Source organism: Rhinolophus hipposideros, assembly GCF_964194185.1.
Source record: "Rhinolophus hipposideros genome assembly, chromosome: 25".
Lineage (NCBI taxonomy): Eukaryota > Metazoa > Chordata > Mammalia > Chiroptera > Rhinolophidae > Rhinolophus > Rhinolophus hipposideros.
In genome coordinates, this window is record NC_138071.1 from 27,647,946 (window position 1) to 27,666,100 (window position 18,155).

The 18,155-nt window shown below is 40.2% G+C and overlaps 1 protein-coding gene across 21 annotated transcripts in view; it reads right to left on the reverse strand.

Moving 5' to 3' along the window:
• Positions 1-18,155, reverse strand: part of KMT2C (lysine methyltransferase 2C) — a 224,940-nt gene that overhangs the window by 168,262 nt on the left and 38,523 nt on the right. For all 21 annotated transcript variants that reach the window (XM_081038077.1, XM_081038085.1, XM_081038090.1 and 18 more), the window contains one exon: positions 2,051-2,139. In XM_081038077.1, the coding sequence (XP_080894203.1) occupies positions 2,051-2,139 (89 nt within the window). The remainder of the gene's footprint in view (positions 1-2,050; positions 2,140-18,155) is intronic.

Consider the following 18,155-nt stretch of genomic DNA (forward strand, 5'->3'; position numbering starts at 1 on the left):
ATGCCCCTCGTTTTATTGCACTTCACTTAATAGTGCTTCATGGATGTTGCGCCTTTTTTTAAACAAATGGAAAGCCCACCTCGATGGGGTCGCCGACTACTGTAAGGGTATGAGCCACACGTTCACACAACTGGCAGCCCACTAGTTCTTCTCACATCAGCATCCCCACCATGTGAGTAACACACTGCCCCACAACGTCATGAGGGCTACGACGTCACTGAGTGATAGGATTCGTTCCGCTCCTTTATAGTCTAATGGGACAGCGTCACATAGGCCGCCTGTCAGGGACCAACACATCCCTTATGTGGCACCTGACAGTACGTTCAGTGTGAACAACAGACGATGTCGTGCATGAGGTGGGGACACTGGAGGAGGAGACGTTTCTGGATAATACCAGCTCCACGGAGGACACATGAAGCTTCAGGAGATCTGCTTTAGATACCTAATATTTAAAACAAGGAAAGTAAATTAGAATCCCTAATATAGGAGAGGATGAGCACAAGAAAATAAAGAGAAACCAGGAGGTAGGAAAAACCCAAGAGAATGTGGTGTCCTAAAAAAATGAAGTTTAAAAACAAAAGCGTTGCACTCCTGAACGTGGTTTGCTGCATGAAATAATCCTGAATAATGACGGCGGACATTGCCTAAAAGCTGAGTTTGGCAATACGAGATCCAGGGTGACGTCGACGAGAACAATTTCAGGAGAGTAGGAGGAAGAAAGCTTGGTTGAAGTAGGTTTATGAGAAAATAGTCAAAAATAAGGAACAACCATGAGTATAGGCAACACTCACGGTTGTTCCTTATTTTTCAAGGATTTTTGCTATAAAGATGAGCAAAGAAGCAACAAAGTTGCTGAAAGGGGATATCTGGGCAAGAGAAACTACTAGTGCTTAAGGGCGGTACTGCAGCAGGTTCAAATGCTAATGGAATGATTCACAGAGAAGGGAAATCCATGGAAAACTGAGGGCGCAGAGTCCATGAGAAATGACGTGGGACAGACTCTAGGACACAGCAGGGGCCTCAGCCAGCCACAGACACGTTTCATCCCCTTTTGACAGCAGGGAAGGTAGAGTATATGTAGGCAGAGATGAAGGCAGGAAGATTTGATGGTGGATGAATGTGTCATTTCTTTCCTGACTTTTTCTTTTTTCATTGAATAAACAGGACCATTGACTGAAAAATGAAAAATGGGAGGCAGTGTTAGAAATTTGAAGAGAGAAAAGAAAGAACCATCCCTGATAATGGGAAAGAGAATTTCTAAGTAAAAGGAGAATGAGTGGAGGGCAGCAACCATGAGCTGCTTAAGACCCGAGGTCATAAATTTTTATGAAACCAGCCATTTTCACCTGCTAAAACACAGAATTGGGGTTTTGTTACGGAAGCAAAACAGTGGGAGGAGAAGCAAAGGAGTTTAGGGAGCAGAAGATTCAACTTCAGAGAAAAGGCCTGTCACCATGTTTAAATTCTAACAGCTGCTAAAATATTTTCAGTGAGAGACCATCTCACACCAATATCCTCTGAATACAGTATGGACCTTCACCCCTTTGACAACTTACTAAATCACTAGCTTTGTGTAAATTTTGGAAACTTTGGGCAAGCTCTTCTATCTACCGTTTGCAGATACACAATACACATTAGCTTTTCTAAGGCACCTAACAGTCCAGCAAACCAGAAAGGATTTGGTCTGATTTAACCCAGCATTTTATAATATCATTTGCTAATGAAATTTATTTCTTTCCTCACACACTTAATAACACAATAAGCCTTAAACAAACACTAGATGGTTTGTAAGCCAGAAATATACTATGCGTTGTTCTATTAATGGCCTGAAATCAACATTTATTCCAATTTTAATTCGCTTTAATAAAATATTTCTCTGCAGATACTAATTTCTTCTAAATCAGGGCTGTAGGGGGAGAACTCAGTTTTCACTTTGTCGAGACTCATCAAACCATTTGAGCAGATGGAAATGTCCCCAGTCAGTACATGGGCACACGCTGGCTGTGCTAACGGCCGTGTGCGTTTTCAATCCCTCACGACGTTCTGGTACCTGTTTCCACGGTACTTTCCGCGTCCGCTGCCTCCAGCCCATCCATGCTGTCCTCATCTTCCACTGCAGTTCTTCCTCTACTTCGAGGCCTACGAAGAAACAGACACATACCGTTACATGTTAATGTTATAGCTAGGAATTAAACTCAACAGAAAGCACAAGTTGAAGGCACACAAAATAAAATAATGCAGGCAACTTTTCTACCATTTTATAGGAAATAATAACAACAGACTTTCTAGTCAGACTTGTTTTCTACCTGTATGTGAGGACAGGCCCCGATGAATGTGTGTCACAGAACGCGACACTTTAGGCTTTGTCCCTCATTTGGCTGACCTTCGGATGACTCCCTCTTCTACAGGAGGGGAGTTTGACCGCCTAATGGGGTCTTTTCCAAGTTCCCACACCAGGCTCTACGCTCTACCTCTATATCCCATGAACTTGAGGAGTGACGCCCAGGCATACGTATTTTAAGAAAGCGATGTTCACCCCAACAAACCACTCAAAGGAAAACATTCTAAATATTAAGCACGGTCCAATTATATCCACCTTACAAGTGTAATGAAATTTAACTTAGAAATACTTCAGTAAAGTAAAATAAACATAAGAGTCATGGTAAGCCATGTGATTTTTTTATCCAATACAATTTTTTTAATAAACTAATGCTTTTAAATTGTTTGAAGTCTCATAAATAAGGAATAGAAATGAGTCAAAAAATTAAAATACATAAAAGAAAGAATAAGACATATATAAAAAATTCGGAAATTGACACAGCAGTAGTCAGATAATTTCAGTGCTTTAAATTATTCGTTACTTGAAAAGATATAAACAAACTCAGTATGTAGCTGAAAAACACTGAAATAGGAAGTAAAGAATATGAAAAAATAAGGCACAGCTGTTTTAAGCAATAGGAAATCCATTTAAATCTTACTTTGAAAAAGATATTAACCAGTAAAAACCAATAAAGAGACATAAGAATTTTTAAAAGTTAAAGTGATCAAAGTCCAAATGGTTTTATAACTAAATTACTGTAAACTGTCAAAAAGTCATTTCTACTCACCCCCAAATAAAAAGAAACACCTAAACCAAAATCCTAACAAATACAGTCCAAAAAAATGGATGAAAAAAAAATCTAAATAAAATACTAGTAAATATAATCAAAATGCAGGTATGATTTAATATCAGTAATTTTTCACTATAACATACCAAACAGCAAAAACAGTCTCATTTCTAATTTCATGGCAGAACTAAATAGAAGACTACAAAGAGATGAGGATAAAGGGTGATTAGGGCTAAAGCATTTGAAAGTTGATTTTATTATTCATGGAAAAAGGGAGAGAATAATTCTCTTCAGAATTATTAAGTCAAGTAGTTATGTTTAAATGTAAAAGTAAACTTTACAACCAAGAGGAAAGAAGGGATGAGAAAAATTTGATCAACCCAGAAGCAGGTAGAAAAGGAGAGAAAAAACACCTAGTAAATAGAAAATAAAAGATAAAAAACAAATACGAATTTTCACAGTAAATATAAATGGCTTAAACTTTGCTGTCATTATTCAGTGCTAAAAAGATTAATTCACCAGGATCAACAGAACTTCACATTCTATAAAACACATTCCTATTTTACAGAACAAAAGGAAACTGACAAATTCACAATTATTATGGGAGACTTTAACATTCCACTCTTATAATCTGATAGGTGAAACACCAGAGTTAGTTAGAAGCATTTGAAGCAAGTATTTGGACAACATATTTAACAAGCTTCATTAGATGACTCCATCAAGCCTCCTTGTGGCTGGCTCTGTTAAAATACAGGATACAGAGGTAAACAGCAAGAAAAACACTCCAGCCTTCACTAAACTATATTCTAGTGAGAAAAGCGTAGCTGTCACTCTTGTAAACAAATAAAACACATGTAACATCAAGACAATACAAAGAAAAAAATAAAGAATGAAGGACTAGCTACCGTTTTAAATAAGAGATTTATAAAATAAATTTTACAAAGTAAAATTTTACATGCATAAATAGACAGTGCAGTGGAGATCTGACACAGAACAGGAAGGAACCCGTGCAGACATGGGAAGAACGCTGCTCTCGGGAGGGAACAGCAAAGCTGCGGCAGACCTGCATCACAGTGGGGGGAGCAACATGCAATTGCGTAAGGAGATGTGAGGTCTACACTGAAAAGGAAAAGGACCAGTTTGTTTATGAGGACTAGGGACAGGGAGACTGGAAGTTCCTGGGATAATCCCAAGATGACTGTTACAAGGGGACAGAGAACAGAAATTAATTCAAGAGGTATTATGGAGGCTGAAGTTCCTCTTTCCTTCATGGCTCTTCATAATAATGAACACTCATTGTTAAAGACACTGAAACACAAATGGGTTAGCTGGCTCTGCCACCTAATCTTCCAAAACAATGTCCTGCTCTTTTTAAGTTTCTCCTTCCACTATCCTGACCCTTGCTACCGTATTTCCCCGAAAATAAGACCTAGCCGGACAATTGGCTCTTATGCGTCTTCTGGAGCAAAAATAATTAAAACCGGGTCTTATAACATAACATAACACAACACTGGGTTTTATGTAAGACCGGGTCTTATATTAATTTTTGCTCCAAAAAATGCATGAGAGGCGATTGTCCGGCTAGGTCTTATTTTCAGGGAAACACAGTAAGTTATTATTTTTGGCACAAGTGGCTTTATTTCAAATTTGTCTTATCTAGTGCATATATATCTCAATATATCAGTTGTCTGCATAATGGTACTTATTCCTCCAAAAGAAATTTTTAGTTTTTGCTGTTTTTTTTTTTCCTTCTTATTTCTACTCTTGGTTTTGGCACCAATAAGACATGCTTTTTCACATTCACCAACGATCAGAATTCTTTTCCTTTTGGTCAATGGACCAATCAATTATCAACATGTCATCTTCAAATTTCCCATATTTTAGTCACGTCTTTACTGCTGCTCTCTGGCTTCTGGTATGTGATTGTTCTGCCTAATCAAACACCAAATTTACTTTTTTTCTGAAAGCAAAAGATAATGGTTGTACTTGTCAAATCTGTATCAGCTTCCAATTTCCATATCCGAATAGCAAAATGGATGCACACATTTTGTATTTCCATATTGCATTCAGACGTTTCCAGTTTTGGTTTTTAATAGAACTTTGAAATCTAATTACAAATGATAACAAAGATTATTCATTTTAATGTTTCTTTGGTTTTTCTATCTTCTTTTTTCCTTTGTATTTCTTAACGCTTTCATTTTGATTTACCTTGTTGCAAAGAAATTTGAAATAAAATAATACCACTAACTTTGAGATCATTTTCCATCAAAAATCCAATGTTCCATATCAATCTTATAAATTAAAACTAATTTGAGTTCCTGAAATAGCATAGGGGACCCTCATCTACTGAAAGCCACATCAGAGTAAGAAGGTTCACAATTACCCACCAGCCATAAACAACCAGAAAACCATGCAAAACAGAAGAAACCACCCTTCTCAGATCCTGGAGCACAGGCAGGTAGGAATGGGGCTGTAACCCCTAAACAGAGAAACAAACACTGTGAACCCGGGCATCACAGAGGCTTTCTGCAAGGAGCTCAGTTACAAACTGGAGCAGAGAGTGGAACTCAGAGACTGGCAACTGTGCAGAAAAGGGGAGACAGAAACCCTCAGCCCAGGAGCCTAGAAATTACGGGACAGTACATGAGAGGAGGCAGCAGGGCAGAGAAAGAGCTCCAGAAATCTGCATATGGTGCCCAGATATCCAATCTGCGTAGCTGTGGTGTAACACCCCATAAGGCTGGACAAGAACAACGTCCAAAGAACAATTCCACAAGAGCTGTGACAGAAACCACTCCCAGAGCTCCCGGAGAGCCAGGAATAAAGCGCCTCCGCTCACGCCAGAGCCCCAAGACCTCACTGATGATAATGTCACACATTCGGGAAGAGAACAAGGCAGAGCAACCTTTAGGAGTGGGGCTAAATGAAGCCTAGAACAAAGGCTAAGCCAGACCATGCCTAAAAGAGCTGACAAATAAGTCTCAACAGAATCAAAACGATCCATGACTAACTTAACAACCAGGCCGAAAAGAAGTCCAACACTTGGGAAAGCACTATGAGAAAACCGAGCTCTCAGCAACACCAACGAGATCACAGTATGGGCATCCAATAAAAATTTACAGCGTATACAGAGAAGCAGGGACATGTGAATCATAAGCAAGAGAAAACTCAAGAAATAGAAACAGAAAACAACAGAGATGATGATAGAGGGGACGAGACTGGACATCAAATGTCACACATTTGATTATCAATAGGAGGAGAGAAATGGAAGCTACTAAAAAAATAAACAAAATGGAACTCACAGAGGTAGCCTCAAGATATCCTCAAATGAAAATTTCATTTTGAAAGCTTAACATCTGATTTAGAAATGGCAAAAGAAGGCAGACCTTAAAGACATAGCAAAAAATTCTACGAAAATTAAATGGCAAGTGGAAAAAAACAGTTATAAATGGGTTTACGGATAAGTTCTATCAAACTTTTAAGAAATAATACTAATCCTACACTATCTTCAGGATATGCTGGAGGAAGGAACACTTCCCAACTCATTCTACGAGGTCGGCATTACCTTGACAGCAAAATCAAAGACACTGTGTACAACCAATGTCCACCAAAGTCATAGACCTGATCCACAGAAGTAAAAAGGAACGCTCCAACACCCATTATTCCCAGATATTACAATTGTCATACCAAATCAAAACAATTGTGTAAGAAAATAAAATTACAGCCTGTTCTTCATTTTTTTAAAAACACATACATAAAAATCTCAAGCAAAAAATTATCAGGAGGCTCCAGTTCTAGATAAGATGGAGAAATACACGCCAAACTTTTTCTCTCACTGAATGCAAGTATAAAACATGGAAATAATGCATGGAACAACTATTTGACCTTCCCTACCACTAGATAACAGCAGGTTGATCAGGAACAGACATCAAAATGCAAAGTACTGCCAAAACGTCACACTGACTTTACTATTTTACTTCTCCAGTATCCCTGGGACTGAATGAACTCAGGGCATCTGCAACCCAGGAGTGAGTACTGCAGTAGGTACAGAGAGCGCGCGCCTCAGCTGACCTGCAGCCTGTGCAGGAGGGGACCTGTTCCTAATCGGGTAAGAAAGACTCTGTGATTAAAGCCTAGGGCCTCATTTCTAACCTCTGACCACTACTGAGTCCATATAATGCCAAATTACCTGGAAATGGAACATTTGTGCCAATTAGTTATAAGATACCAAAAAATCCCTGTGACCATTTTGTTCAATAATTTTAAACATATGTACATAGATATACGCATATACATACTTGCACACACCCAGTAAAAATCAAGTCACAAAATTCCATGGTCATAATTTGATCCTTGAGCCACCTAAAATATGTCGCTTACTGAATAACATTAAATAATTTTTCTTAAAAACATTAATAAGACAGTAACATTTTTAAAAGAGATAAAAACAAATTCTCAAAAGAAAAACAAAGAATATGACCAGCAATTAAAGAGAATGAAATGGCCTTTAACACATGAGACATTCAACCTCACTAACAATTTTAGAAATGGAAATTAAAGCAAGAAGATATCATTTTACATATCAAATTAGCAAAGGGTGATGAAACCCTCCACTGGGCAGGTTACAGGAAAACAGACACTAGTTAGAGTAAACTGGACAATCATACCAACAATATCCTAGATATAGACCATACAGAATACAGACCTTTTTAGTCTCTTATGTCACAAAGGTCTTAGAGAAAAATCACTTGGTAATTATAAAGACTACAACACAACGCAATCGTCAAGGCAAGTCAATGTAGCAATGACATTATAACCAAAGGAAAGGAAAAAAAAACAAGTGTTCCCATCTTCCCGTGCAACAGTCAGTAACCATCCCAGCAGTTCAAAATGGGCATAGCCAATTAACTGGCACCTTCCTTCCTATATTGTAATTGTAAGTGTAGATGTGCTTATAGATGATAATTGCATACATAGTGCCTACGTGTGTGACTGTTTAGCTAAGTTTAGGTTTCACAACGACTTGAATATTTGGAGTGAGGAAGAAGTATATGTCATAATTACCACAAATGAAAATAAAACTTTCTAATAAATACCTAGATATCATTTTTATTGTTTTTTTAATTTACCACCTTGCCATCCAAGAAGTTACAGTGGTACATACAGAATTTCCCAACAATGGATAGTTGTAAAGTTTGAGTATTTGTTAAGAATGACAGTTCAAAACATAGAAATGAAAAATACAAGGAAGAGGTCCTTGCAAAGATCAATTTTTCAGAAGGTCCTTGATTTAAAAATGACAAGCTTTAATAAACTCACATCCATTAGTTTACCTGAAACTTTTTTTTAAATCTGTCTTCTTGGGGAGAGGGGCATGTGGGAACTGTACTTTCTGTGCAACTCTATAAACCTAACATTAACCCGCAAAATTAAGTGTATTAAAGAAATGTATTTACCCATTTAAAAAGCTGTGTTCTATTAAACTATTTTCAAGACAATGTTTTGTGGTGAAATACAGAAGAACAGTATAAAGGAAAGCACTAAAATTGTCGTGGGAAAGGGAACTTCATTTACAAGGGATCAAGAATCAAAACTGCATCAAATTTCTCAACAGAAATATTTTAAGTGGAAAACAACTCAAAATAAAAACAAACACAGAATGGGTGGAAACGAGTTGATAAACAATATGTATAAAATAAGATGGTAGAAATAACTCCAAACAAACATCAATAATTATGAAACATGTAACTGAACTAGTCCCCAGCAGGAAGACAAAAATTACCAGGCTAGATTTGTTTTCAGTCTTAAGCTAGGAAGAGGCATCTAAACACAAAGGCAAAAAGCAGTTCAAAACAAAATCAGAGAAAAAGATTGAGAAGGTGTTCAATCTCACAGATAATCAGAAAAATGAAATCTGAAATCATAAATATTTCTCTACTACACTAGAAATGTTTTAAATCTGATTATACAAAACATTGGTTTAAAAAAAACTAAAGCAACTTTTAGACTTTTACTGATGCAAGTGTGAAATGGTGCAATCCTTTTGACAAACACTCAATATTACCCAGTCAAGTTGGGTGATGTATACACCTTAGACCAGGGCTGTCCAAACTTTTTTCAACGTTTTTCACCAAGGGCCACATGCGGTAAAATACACAAACAGCTGGGCCACTCACTCGAGGTGAAGTACATATTGCCTCACCTGGTTTATTTAAGTAAACTAAATATATTTTTGGAATTTGCTGCGGGCCAATTAAAAAGGGATTGCGGGCCGCAGCTGGCCCTCGGGTCGCATTTTGGACACCCCTGCATTAGATGCACTGGCATGGTTTTAACCATGATTGAGAGTAACAAATACATCTTGGAGGGCGCACCTCACAGTGGCCCATGCGGGGATCGAACTGGCAACCTTGGTGCTACCAGCACCGTGCTCTAACCAACTGAGCTAAGCAGCTACCCCAAGTACCGTGTTTCCCTGAAAATAAGACCTAACCAGACCATCAGCTCTAATGTGTCTTTTGGAGCAAAAATTAATATAAGACCCGTCCTTATTTTACTATAAGACCGGGTCTTACATAATAAAAGACCGGGTATAACATTTTAATATAATGTAATGCAATATAATGCAATGTAATGCAATATAATGCAATGTAATGCAATATAATGCAATGTAATGCAATATAATGCAATATAATATAACATTAACATAACATAATATAAAATACTGGGTATAATATAATAATATCGGGTCTTATATTAATTTTTGCTCCAAAAGAGACATTAGAGCTGATGGTCCAGGCTAGGTCTTATTTTCGGGGAACAGTCCATATACAAAAATAAATGTATCTTTCAAAGATGAGGGCAAATGTTTAGAAAAACAAAACAGATTTTTGTACCACCAAAAGCTGCCAAACAACTGCCTTCTAAAGTTTCAGGAAGGGAATTCCCAGAAGGAAAATGGGAGATGTAGGAGGGAATGGTAAGGAGAGAAAAGAGTGAACTTGTCACTATTACCAGACAAACACTAACTGCATGAAAGAAGACTAATCACATCTGATGTGGGGGTTCCAAAAGGACTCAGGTGATGGCCAGGAGCGTGTGAGTCAGGAGGCAGGTGACCAGAGGCGAAGCATTTGAAGGCTGTTACCTTCGGAGTAAGGTGAATTGCTGACTCATGTTGCATTTTGGATCAATATTTATGCTGACACTCCCAGGGCAGACACAAAACAATACACACAGAATGCATAACGACCAAAGGGAAGAGTGGAAACAAGACAGAATATGGAAAAATATCTCAATCCAGAGGGGAGCATGAACACAGCGCAGTGCGCGCATGAAACAGCGGCACGAAGCCAAGGGAAGGGAAAAGGAGGCTGCCCAGGGCAGTTACCGGCTGCGCAGGGCAGTTACCGGCTGCGCAGTGCAGGATTCCTCCAAGATAGTGGTTAAAAGCAGGCAAACCTAAGCATATGTCGTACAGCGATACCTACAGATACGGTTTCCAAAAACTATAAAAAGAACCAAGAAAATGTTCAACACAAACTTCAGAGTGACTGCTCTGCAGGGGAAGAAAGGAGGGGTGTGACCGAGGACAGGTATTTAGGGGACTTCCAAAAATTGGGGGTAATATTCTATTCTTCATTATAAAGGAAGTACACAAATGCTTGTTATTCTTTAAACTAAACTGTATAGAATTACATATAAAATCACATGTAGAAGAAAGGAATATGCACTTGCACAATTTGAAGTGAACTTAAAGGACTGTCCCTGTCCCCCAAACACCCCAGGTGGCTCCAGCCCTTCCGCACAGACTTCCACTTACAATATCCACATGCCTCCTCCACTTCGACCAAGGCCTGTTTGCTTCAGGACTGTTACTTAAACTGTGATTTGTTAATTAACTATTTAAGCAATGACTCTGTTTTTCTTTTCTCCTTACTTTCTGTTTCTTACCTAGACTGTAAGCTTCCCAAGGCAGAGATATTTCTTTTGGGCTTCCCATCCTGCCCAGAACCTGCCACAACCTTTCTTTGTACAAAGTGGATATTCAGATGTTTATTAATTTTTGTACCCAATTCTAAATTTACATCTGCATATGCCTGGATATTTACTTCCCAGTCTCATATTCCTTAACAGTTAATATGAAATGATGAACCATGCAACACAATTAACAAACTCAAGTTCTAATATTTCCTTCACTCTGAAGCACATGTTTTCTTTACTATGTTAAATCCTGGATTGGAGGGTGGGGGTGGGGGCTGCATTTTAATTTTCTATGTTCTGTTTCCAATTTCAATGAAATAAAGAGTACAAACTCCTTTATCTTCTTTAAAAACTTACAAGGAATCTAATAAAATGAGCTATGTAAGAGTTGTTCAGTTTCTCCCTCTTCAAAAAAGCCTTTCCGGAACTCTTCCTTCCACAGCCTAGCTTCTAGAAAGAATCCACAGGTGATGTCTTCCACTTCCCCATCTCCCATTCACCCCTCAATCCAAGGCCCTCACACCAATGAAACGTCTTTCAGGGTCATTCTTTCAGCAGTTTCTAAATTCCATATTCCCATTCTTTCAATTGAACCAGTTTTCCCAAAACATTTCGCAGAAGTCTTGTAAAAAAATTTATCTAGCTACCTACTGACATATGTACTGATAATTTGAAATCTAGGACTTGTTTCAAAATAGCTGGAGAGGGGAGAGGATGGGAGAGGAATAACAGCCCAGATGAAACAAGACTGACCACAAGGGGGACAGCGGTTAAAACTAGGTAATGGGAACGTAGGGGTTCAATATAAAAATCTATTTTTATATGTTTAAAATTCCACAAAGTTTTTAGAAATACTTATTTACTACTTGATCAAACTGTATGACTAGAAGTGCATCTAAAGTAGTGTCATAAAATCTTACTATTAGCAGGATTTGTTCAACTGTGTCCAGTGAATGAATTCCTCCTATAACATCCCAGACAAGACATCCAGCCTCTACTTCATCAATACACAACATAGAACAAGAATGTCAGAGATACAAGCATGAATGAAAGACACTGTGTACATGAGAAATAAGCAACAGAATGTCTCCATACAGTGAAAGCAAACAGATTAGTTGGGAAAGGACAGGCCACTTTATGATTAGTAGACTTGACAAAGAAGGATGGGTAGGATTTCAGAAAGGAAAATGGGAAAAGGACGAAAGTGGGGAGGAGGAGGAGAGAAAAGTAATTCGGGTAGCAAGAGTGGCTTGAGTAGGTAGAGGGGAGGGTAAAATCCTGCCATATTCTGAAGAGAACAAGTAAGTGTCGACAGGTAAAATGGACCCCAGGTGTGGGAAGGACTTGAATGCCAAGCTAAGATGTTTGAACAAAATCCAGCTGAGAGGTTCTGAACGTTTTACAGCAAAAAAGTTTCAGAACCAATTATACACTGGAAGAAATAACCTCGTCATTTTAATAATCCAGATGAGAAAATGAGCTCTGAAAGAACTGCTCAATAGACACCTGTTTCTGTGCTTAAAGCAGCTTGTAGAGTCTGTCCCCAAGTTTTGTTCTGTTTTTAATTCAAAGCCGAAATAATCTGATCATTCATTTCTTCAACAAACATCTGAGCGCTGGCTGTGTGCTGGGCACTGTTCTAGGCAGGCCAACAATCCGTATTCAGGAATCCTGGTTCTGTGCTGTAGAGCAGCAGTTCTCAACTTGGGGGCAGGGGGCAGCTTTTTTCTCCCCCAAGGACGCACAGCACAGCCCCCCACAACAAGGAATTCGCCAGCCCAACATGTCAGCGGGCCATGCATGAGAAGCCCAGCTCTAGGGCAGCACAACCCCGTCCCTCTTCCAAGAAACTGTCGGATGCACGTTACTTCCATTTCCTCCTATTTCTCGTCCACAAATGCACAGCCCCATTTTAATAATGTGGCAAGAGGAACTAAACGTACCATGAATCTCAAGATTTGGTTTTTAAAAAGTTTATAAGCTGCATTTGTTTTACAAAAACTTTTAGAAATAAAACTGTCTACCTCTCATGATATCCTCTGTTCTCAAAAAATCAGGCTAAAAGCTTTCGGTAACATTTGATTCTTCCTTTTCCTTTGTGCCCCTACAGCAGCTAATTACCCCATTCTGGCACTTCCTTCCACATAATGCCTCACAGCTCAATGGCTCCCCTTTTTTCCCAGGGCTGTCATCTGACATATTTCACTCACTGCTTGCTCAGGAGCTCTCCCCGTTGTCTGTACCTCCCTGCCTACCCCGACCCCCAAACTATCCTACTCAGGAACACTGCATGCTTCACCTGCTTGAAATCCCACAAAGTTGCCTGCAACATACCGAATAAGAGCCCAGTTCCTGGAGCTCGGCATTCAAGGCCTTTTCTCAACAACTGGCCACAATCCTCCTTTTCAATTCCTTTTCCCACTACTCTCCCCAAGAACATCCTTTTTCAGCAAAATGAGTTATTCTGAGCACACAAACAACCCTTCCACATCAGAGCAATCAAAAGCTACTTAGGCTTCATTCAGATAAAAGTTGTTTGCAACTCAGAAAAGCAGGGGTCAACTCGTAGGGCACCCCGACCTGTCCCCCTCACTGTCCTTACTCAGAACTTCCTCCACTCATCTTTCCACCTCTCTGACTCATCCTACTCTGCAAATGTGCCATCTTTTCAAACATCTTTTCACAACATCCTAACACAGTCATCTCTACCACAACTACCTGCCACACCAGCCCCGCCCTGTATCTGTGGATTTCAGGCCATTTTATTTGGCAATAAACATATCATTTCATTTTTATTGGTTCTCTTTTATATTCAAACAGCTAAAATTATAATTGATTCATTTATAAGCTGAATGGGGGGGCAAAGGGTATTTACATTCCCAAACCAATCTTCAATGCTCTTGTAAAGATTTTTTAAATCACAATTCCCAGCATTAGCAAGAAAATAAACAGGTATATGTGTGTATTATTGGTAGGAGTATAAATTGGTACAATTATGCCACAGTGATATTTGTCGATATTAAAAGTCTTTAAAATCTGTACAGCCTTTGGCCCAGGAATTCCACTTAGAAATTCATCATGAGTAAATAATAAAGTGCAACACGGTTTAACTATAAAGATATTCATCTGCACATTGTTTCTGACTATCCAAAAAAAAAAAATCCTCCCACCCAATCAGAAGAGACCATTCATTCAGGCCAATCATTTATTTAAGCAATGCAATACCTGGCAGCCACTAAAACCCTACAGGGCTATGGTCACTGACGTGGCAATCTCATCCTGCGGACGTGAAAGAGTATAAACAGTGTGGACCACATCTTTTTTTTTATGTTATGATTTCCTATTTTTTCCAAATGTTTTCTGCACACGCATATACAGACATAATGTGTATATGTAAAAAAATATACCACTAAGTGTTTGTAAGCCTTAAGATGCTGGGACAAAATATTTTTATTCTTTTGTTGATGAATATTTATAATTTAGCTATATTAACTTTTTCTGATATAATAAACATTTTAAGGCTTATTTATAATTGAATGGCAATCTTACAAAACCTAAAAAGCCTTGGTTTAATGTATCTGTGGGAAAAATTTTTTCAGGAGGAATGCTAAAACCCCCCCGTCCCCACACGCACAGCTCAGTGACCCAAATTGCATCCCCAGTTCTCACTTTGGCCTGGGACCAGAGACTCTGTAAAGACTCTGCTGGTTAAGACTAAGGGTAAGGACAGGAGGCCTGGAAAGCCTTGGGGTGTGGGGGTGGGGGTATTAAGACACACGCCTTGGTCTGTGTGTGCTGGGCACACAGCATAAACTTAGATGAGAAGGGCGTCATCAAATCAGAAAGGTAACGCAGGGGATGCCATGGGCATGAGCTTTGGAGGCCGAAAGCTTGGGTTCCATCTCCCCTCGACCTCTGACCAGAGTATTGCCTTGAGCAAGTGGCTTAGCTTCCAGGCGCATTTGCTCATCTGCATAATGGGGGTAAGCATTTGCTCATCTGCATAATGGGGACAAGCGCATGATGAGAACAGTCAGGTCAGCTACACATAGTTACCGCCATAACGGTTCCTACCACTGATAGGAAGCCCTGTGCTGCTTCTAAAACAGTCGTGGCTTCTCAACCATCAATCACTTTTTTGGAAGACAGCCTCCTTTCTTACCTTGCCAGGTGCCAGCTCCGAAAAGAACAAGAGCCAGGAATCTAGCAGGAAGCCGAAGGCAATGAGTGTGTTTGTTGGGGGCAAGGGAAGGGTAGGAGCAGGGTGTCAGATGGGATCTGTGGAGGCAGTTCAGAAAAAGGACACGTGAGTCACTGCATGGTGCTGCCAGAATCGTCTTCATAGAGCGCGTTTCTGTGTCATTCCCTGGATAAAACCTTTCCATGTCTCTCCATGGCCTTCAGAGTTACAGCAAAACTCTTCCTTCAGCTGACTTACATCCATACTCCGTCTTACGCCCAACACCCTGGGCTCCTGGCCATACTGAACTTGCTCATTACAAACTCCCTCCCTTCTCAGAGCCTTTGTACGTGGTGCTCCCTCTAGCTGGAAAGTAACCTCTACCTTCTCCAACAGAAGTAAACCGCTATTCAACCTTCACAGCTCAGCTCAAGGTCAACTCTAGGGCCCCTTCCTGACCTTCAAGCTAAGTCCGTCTGTGATGCACACACCATCTGCCACCCTGCACTGCTCCCCACCAGCCGGTGACTCCATGGAGGGGTCTGGCCTTCATCTGCGAGGTTCTAGAGATGGTTCTACACAGTGGGACTGATACTTAAGGAAAGAAGAATACTTAACACGCATGCATCACAATTGGAAATGCTCGTGAACCAAATGATTCCACTGCAAACTGGTAAAGAAAGAATCAAACATTTATCCTGCCTTCCCTGTAAAAACTGTTACATTACTAGGCAACCAAGTAATAGGTGAGGGGGATTTTTCTCTTTATAAAAAGTATTCTAGCTCATAAAATGAAGGAGTAACAGAATTAACACATCATCCTTTCACAGCCCCTAATGAATCAAAGGCTCTGGGCACTGGTCAGCAACAGCTTCTAGTGTCCCAAAAAGGGACACCCAGGCTTTATGTGCCTCCTGACGAAAGAATGCACCGTATGAAGCAGACGTGAAAAATACAATTGAACCCGAACCCGATCGAGTCTCCACTTCCAACCACTAATTTGGAATTAGGGATAGATCTGCAAAATCCAGATCGGCGGGGGGGTGTAGGGAGGACTTGTTTCTTCAACAAATAATACACTGTAAGTTAAAAATAATAATAAAAGGGTAGTAATCCATAGATTAAGAGAGACTGAATCACAATGCGTGGGCCTTATTCAGATTCTGACTCAAACAAACTGGTTTTTCAAAAAATTAAGATACCTGCTTAATCTGCACACTGAATCTTTGATGACATTATGGATTTAACTGTTAAATATTTTTAGGCAATGATGATGGCATTAGGGTTTTTTTTAAGTCTTTACGTTTTTAGAGATACATTCTCAAATATTTATAAATGAAATTATATTGTGCCTGAAATTTGTTTCAAAAGAACACAAGAGAGAAGTGGGTAACAGTAGAAATGAAACAAGCCTGGCCATGTGCTGGTAAGTGTGTGAGGGAGGTGATGAGTTAGGGGTTCATTAGACTATTCTCTACACATTTGTACGTGGGCAAATTTTCTATAACAGACAGTTAAAAAAAAAAAAAAAACAGGTGCAAAGGGAAAAGGAGTGACCAGAGCGACTACAAGTCCACTGAATATCAAAGCAAGTGGAGGGAAGGAAAGATCACAGATGGAGGTGGCAGCAACTTGAAAACAAATGGTTTTAGCACAAAGACGACCTCTGCTGAAGACAAGACACCATGAGCAGAAAGATCCAGGACACAGCAGAGGGCAGGGCATTAAGGGAAGCTGCGTTTGCACAACTCTGAATTTTCAGCAGAGTTCAAAGCACGGACCCTGCAGGGCACACACACTGCCTGGGTTCAAATCCTGCCTCTGTACTCACTCTGCACCTTAGTTTCCTCAGGTGTGAAAAAAGGAACCCAGGATGACAGGGTTCGCTTCAGAGAACTTTTCTGAGAACAAATGAGTGTATGTGCTTGTAACAAACAGTTCTCCTCAAACAGTGCTGCACGAAGCTCTGGACGCCTGTTAAGGGTCCCCGCCCCCTCGCCCCACTTTACACGTGGGAACACAGACCCCAAGAGGTGAGGCGCTTGCTCAGCAACAACCCCAGAACCACCTTCCAGGCTGAGTGCTCCTGGCAAAGACTGGCTGGCGAGTCACCACACGCATCTCCTGGTTCCCAACTTCCCTCCCATGCGTCTGAGCGTGGGCCACAGGGCTGGGTGCCTCGTCACCACTCCCAGGCCCTGCACCCAGACCTCCCAGGCAACCCTCGCCCCCCATCAGCCAGGGGGTGTCCACACCAAGGGCTGGATCGGAAGACCTGTGTTGAGGACGCCAGAGAGAGAGCAGCTTGAGTTCCAGTAGAATGAACTGTTATGTCTTAAGGCTCTGAAATCGCAGGGTTTATCTGTCACAGCAGCTGCCCTAAGCCCAACTAACACAGTCCTTTTTACAGACCCATCACAAGGATCACGACTCCTCCTTTTACAGGTGGGAAAACTGAAGCATGGCAAGGGTCACGGTTTCCCCTGTCAGTCGGACAGCCAGGACCCGACACGGCGCTGGCTTCACACAGAGCGGGGGCTCTTACGTGTCTTCTGAGATCACAGAGCACAAGGGGAGTCAGGATTTCTGATCAGAATTGTGTTACGTATTCCTAAAAGACCACTTCCGTCTATCCGAAGACTATCGAACACTGTTACCTTAAAGCACAAAGATGTAAGGAGGCCCCCAAAAGTTTCAGCGGGGCTTAACGGAGACAAGACACACATCGGAATATTTCTTAAATACCAAGTACATTAAAAAGACCGCAATTCCTTATCCTTGCAAATAGCCATATAGGACAAGCTTTAATTTTTCAATTACAGTTTTTAAGTTTTAAGTTTTCCTATTTGATTTTACCCGTGCTATCCCTGTTTACTGGCAATTAT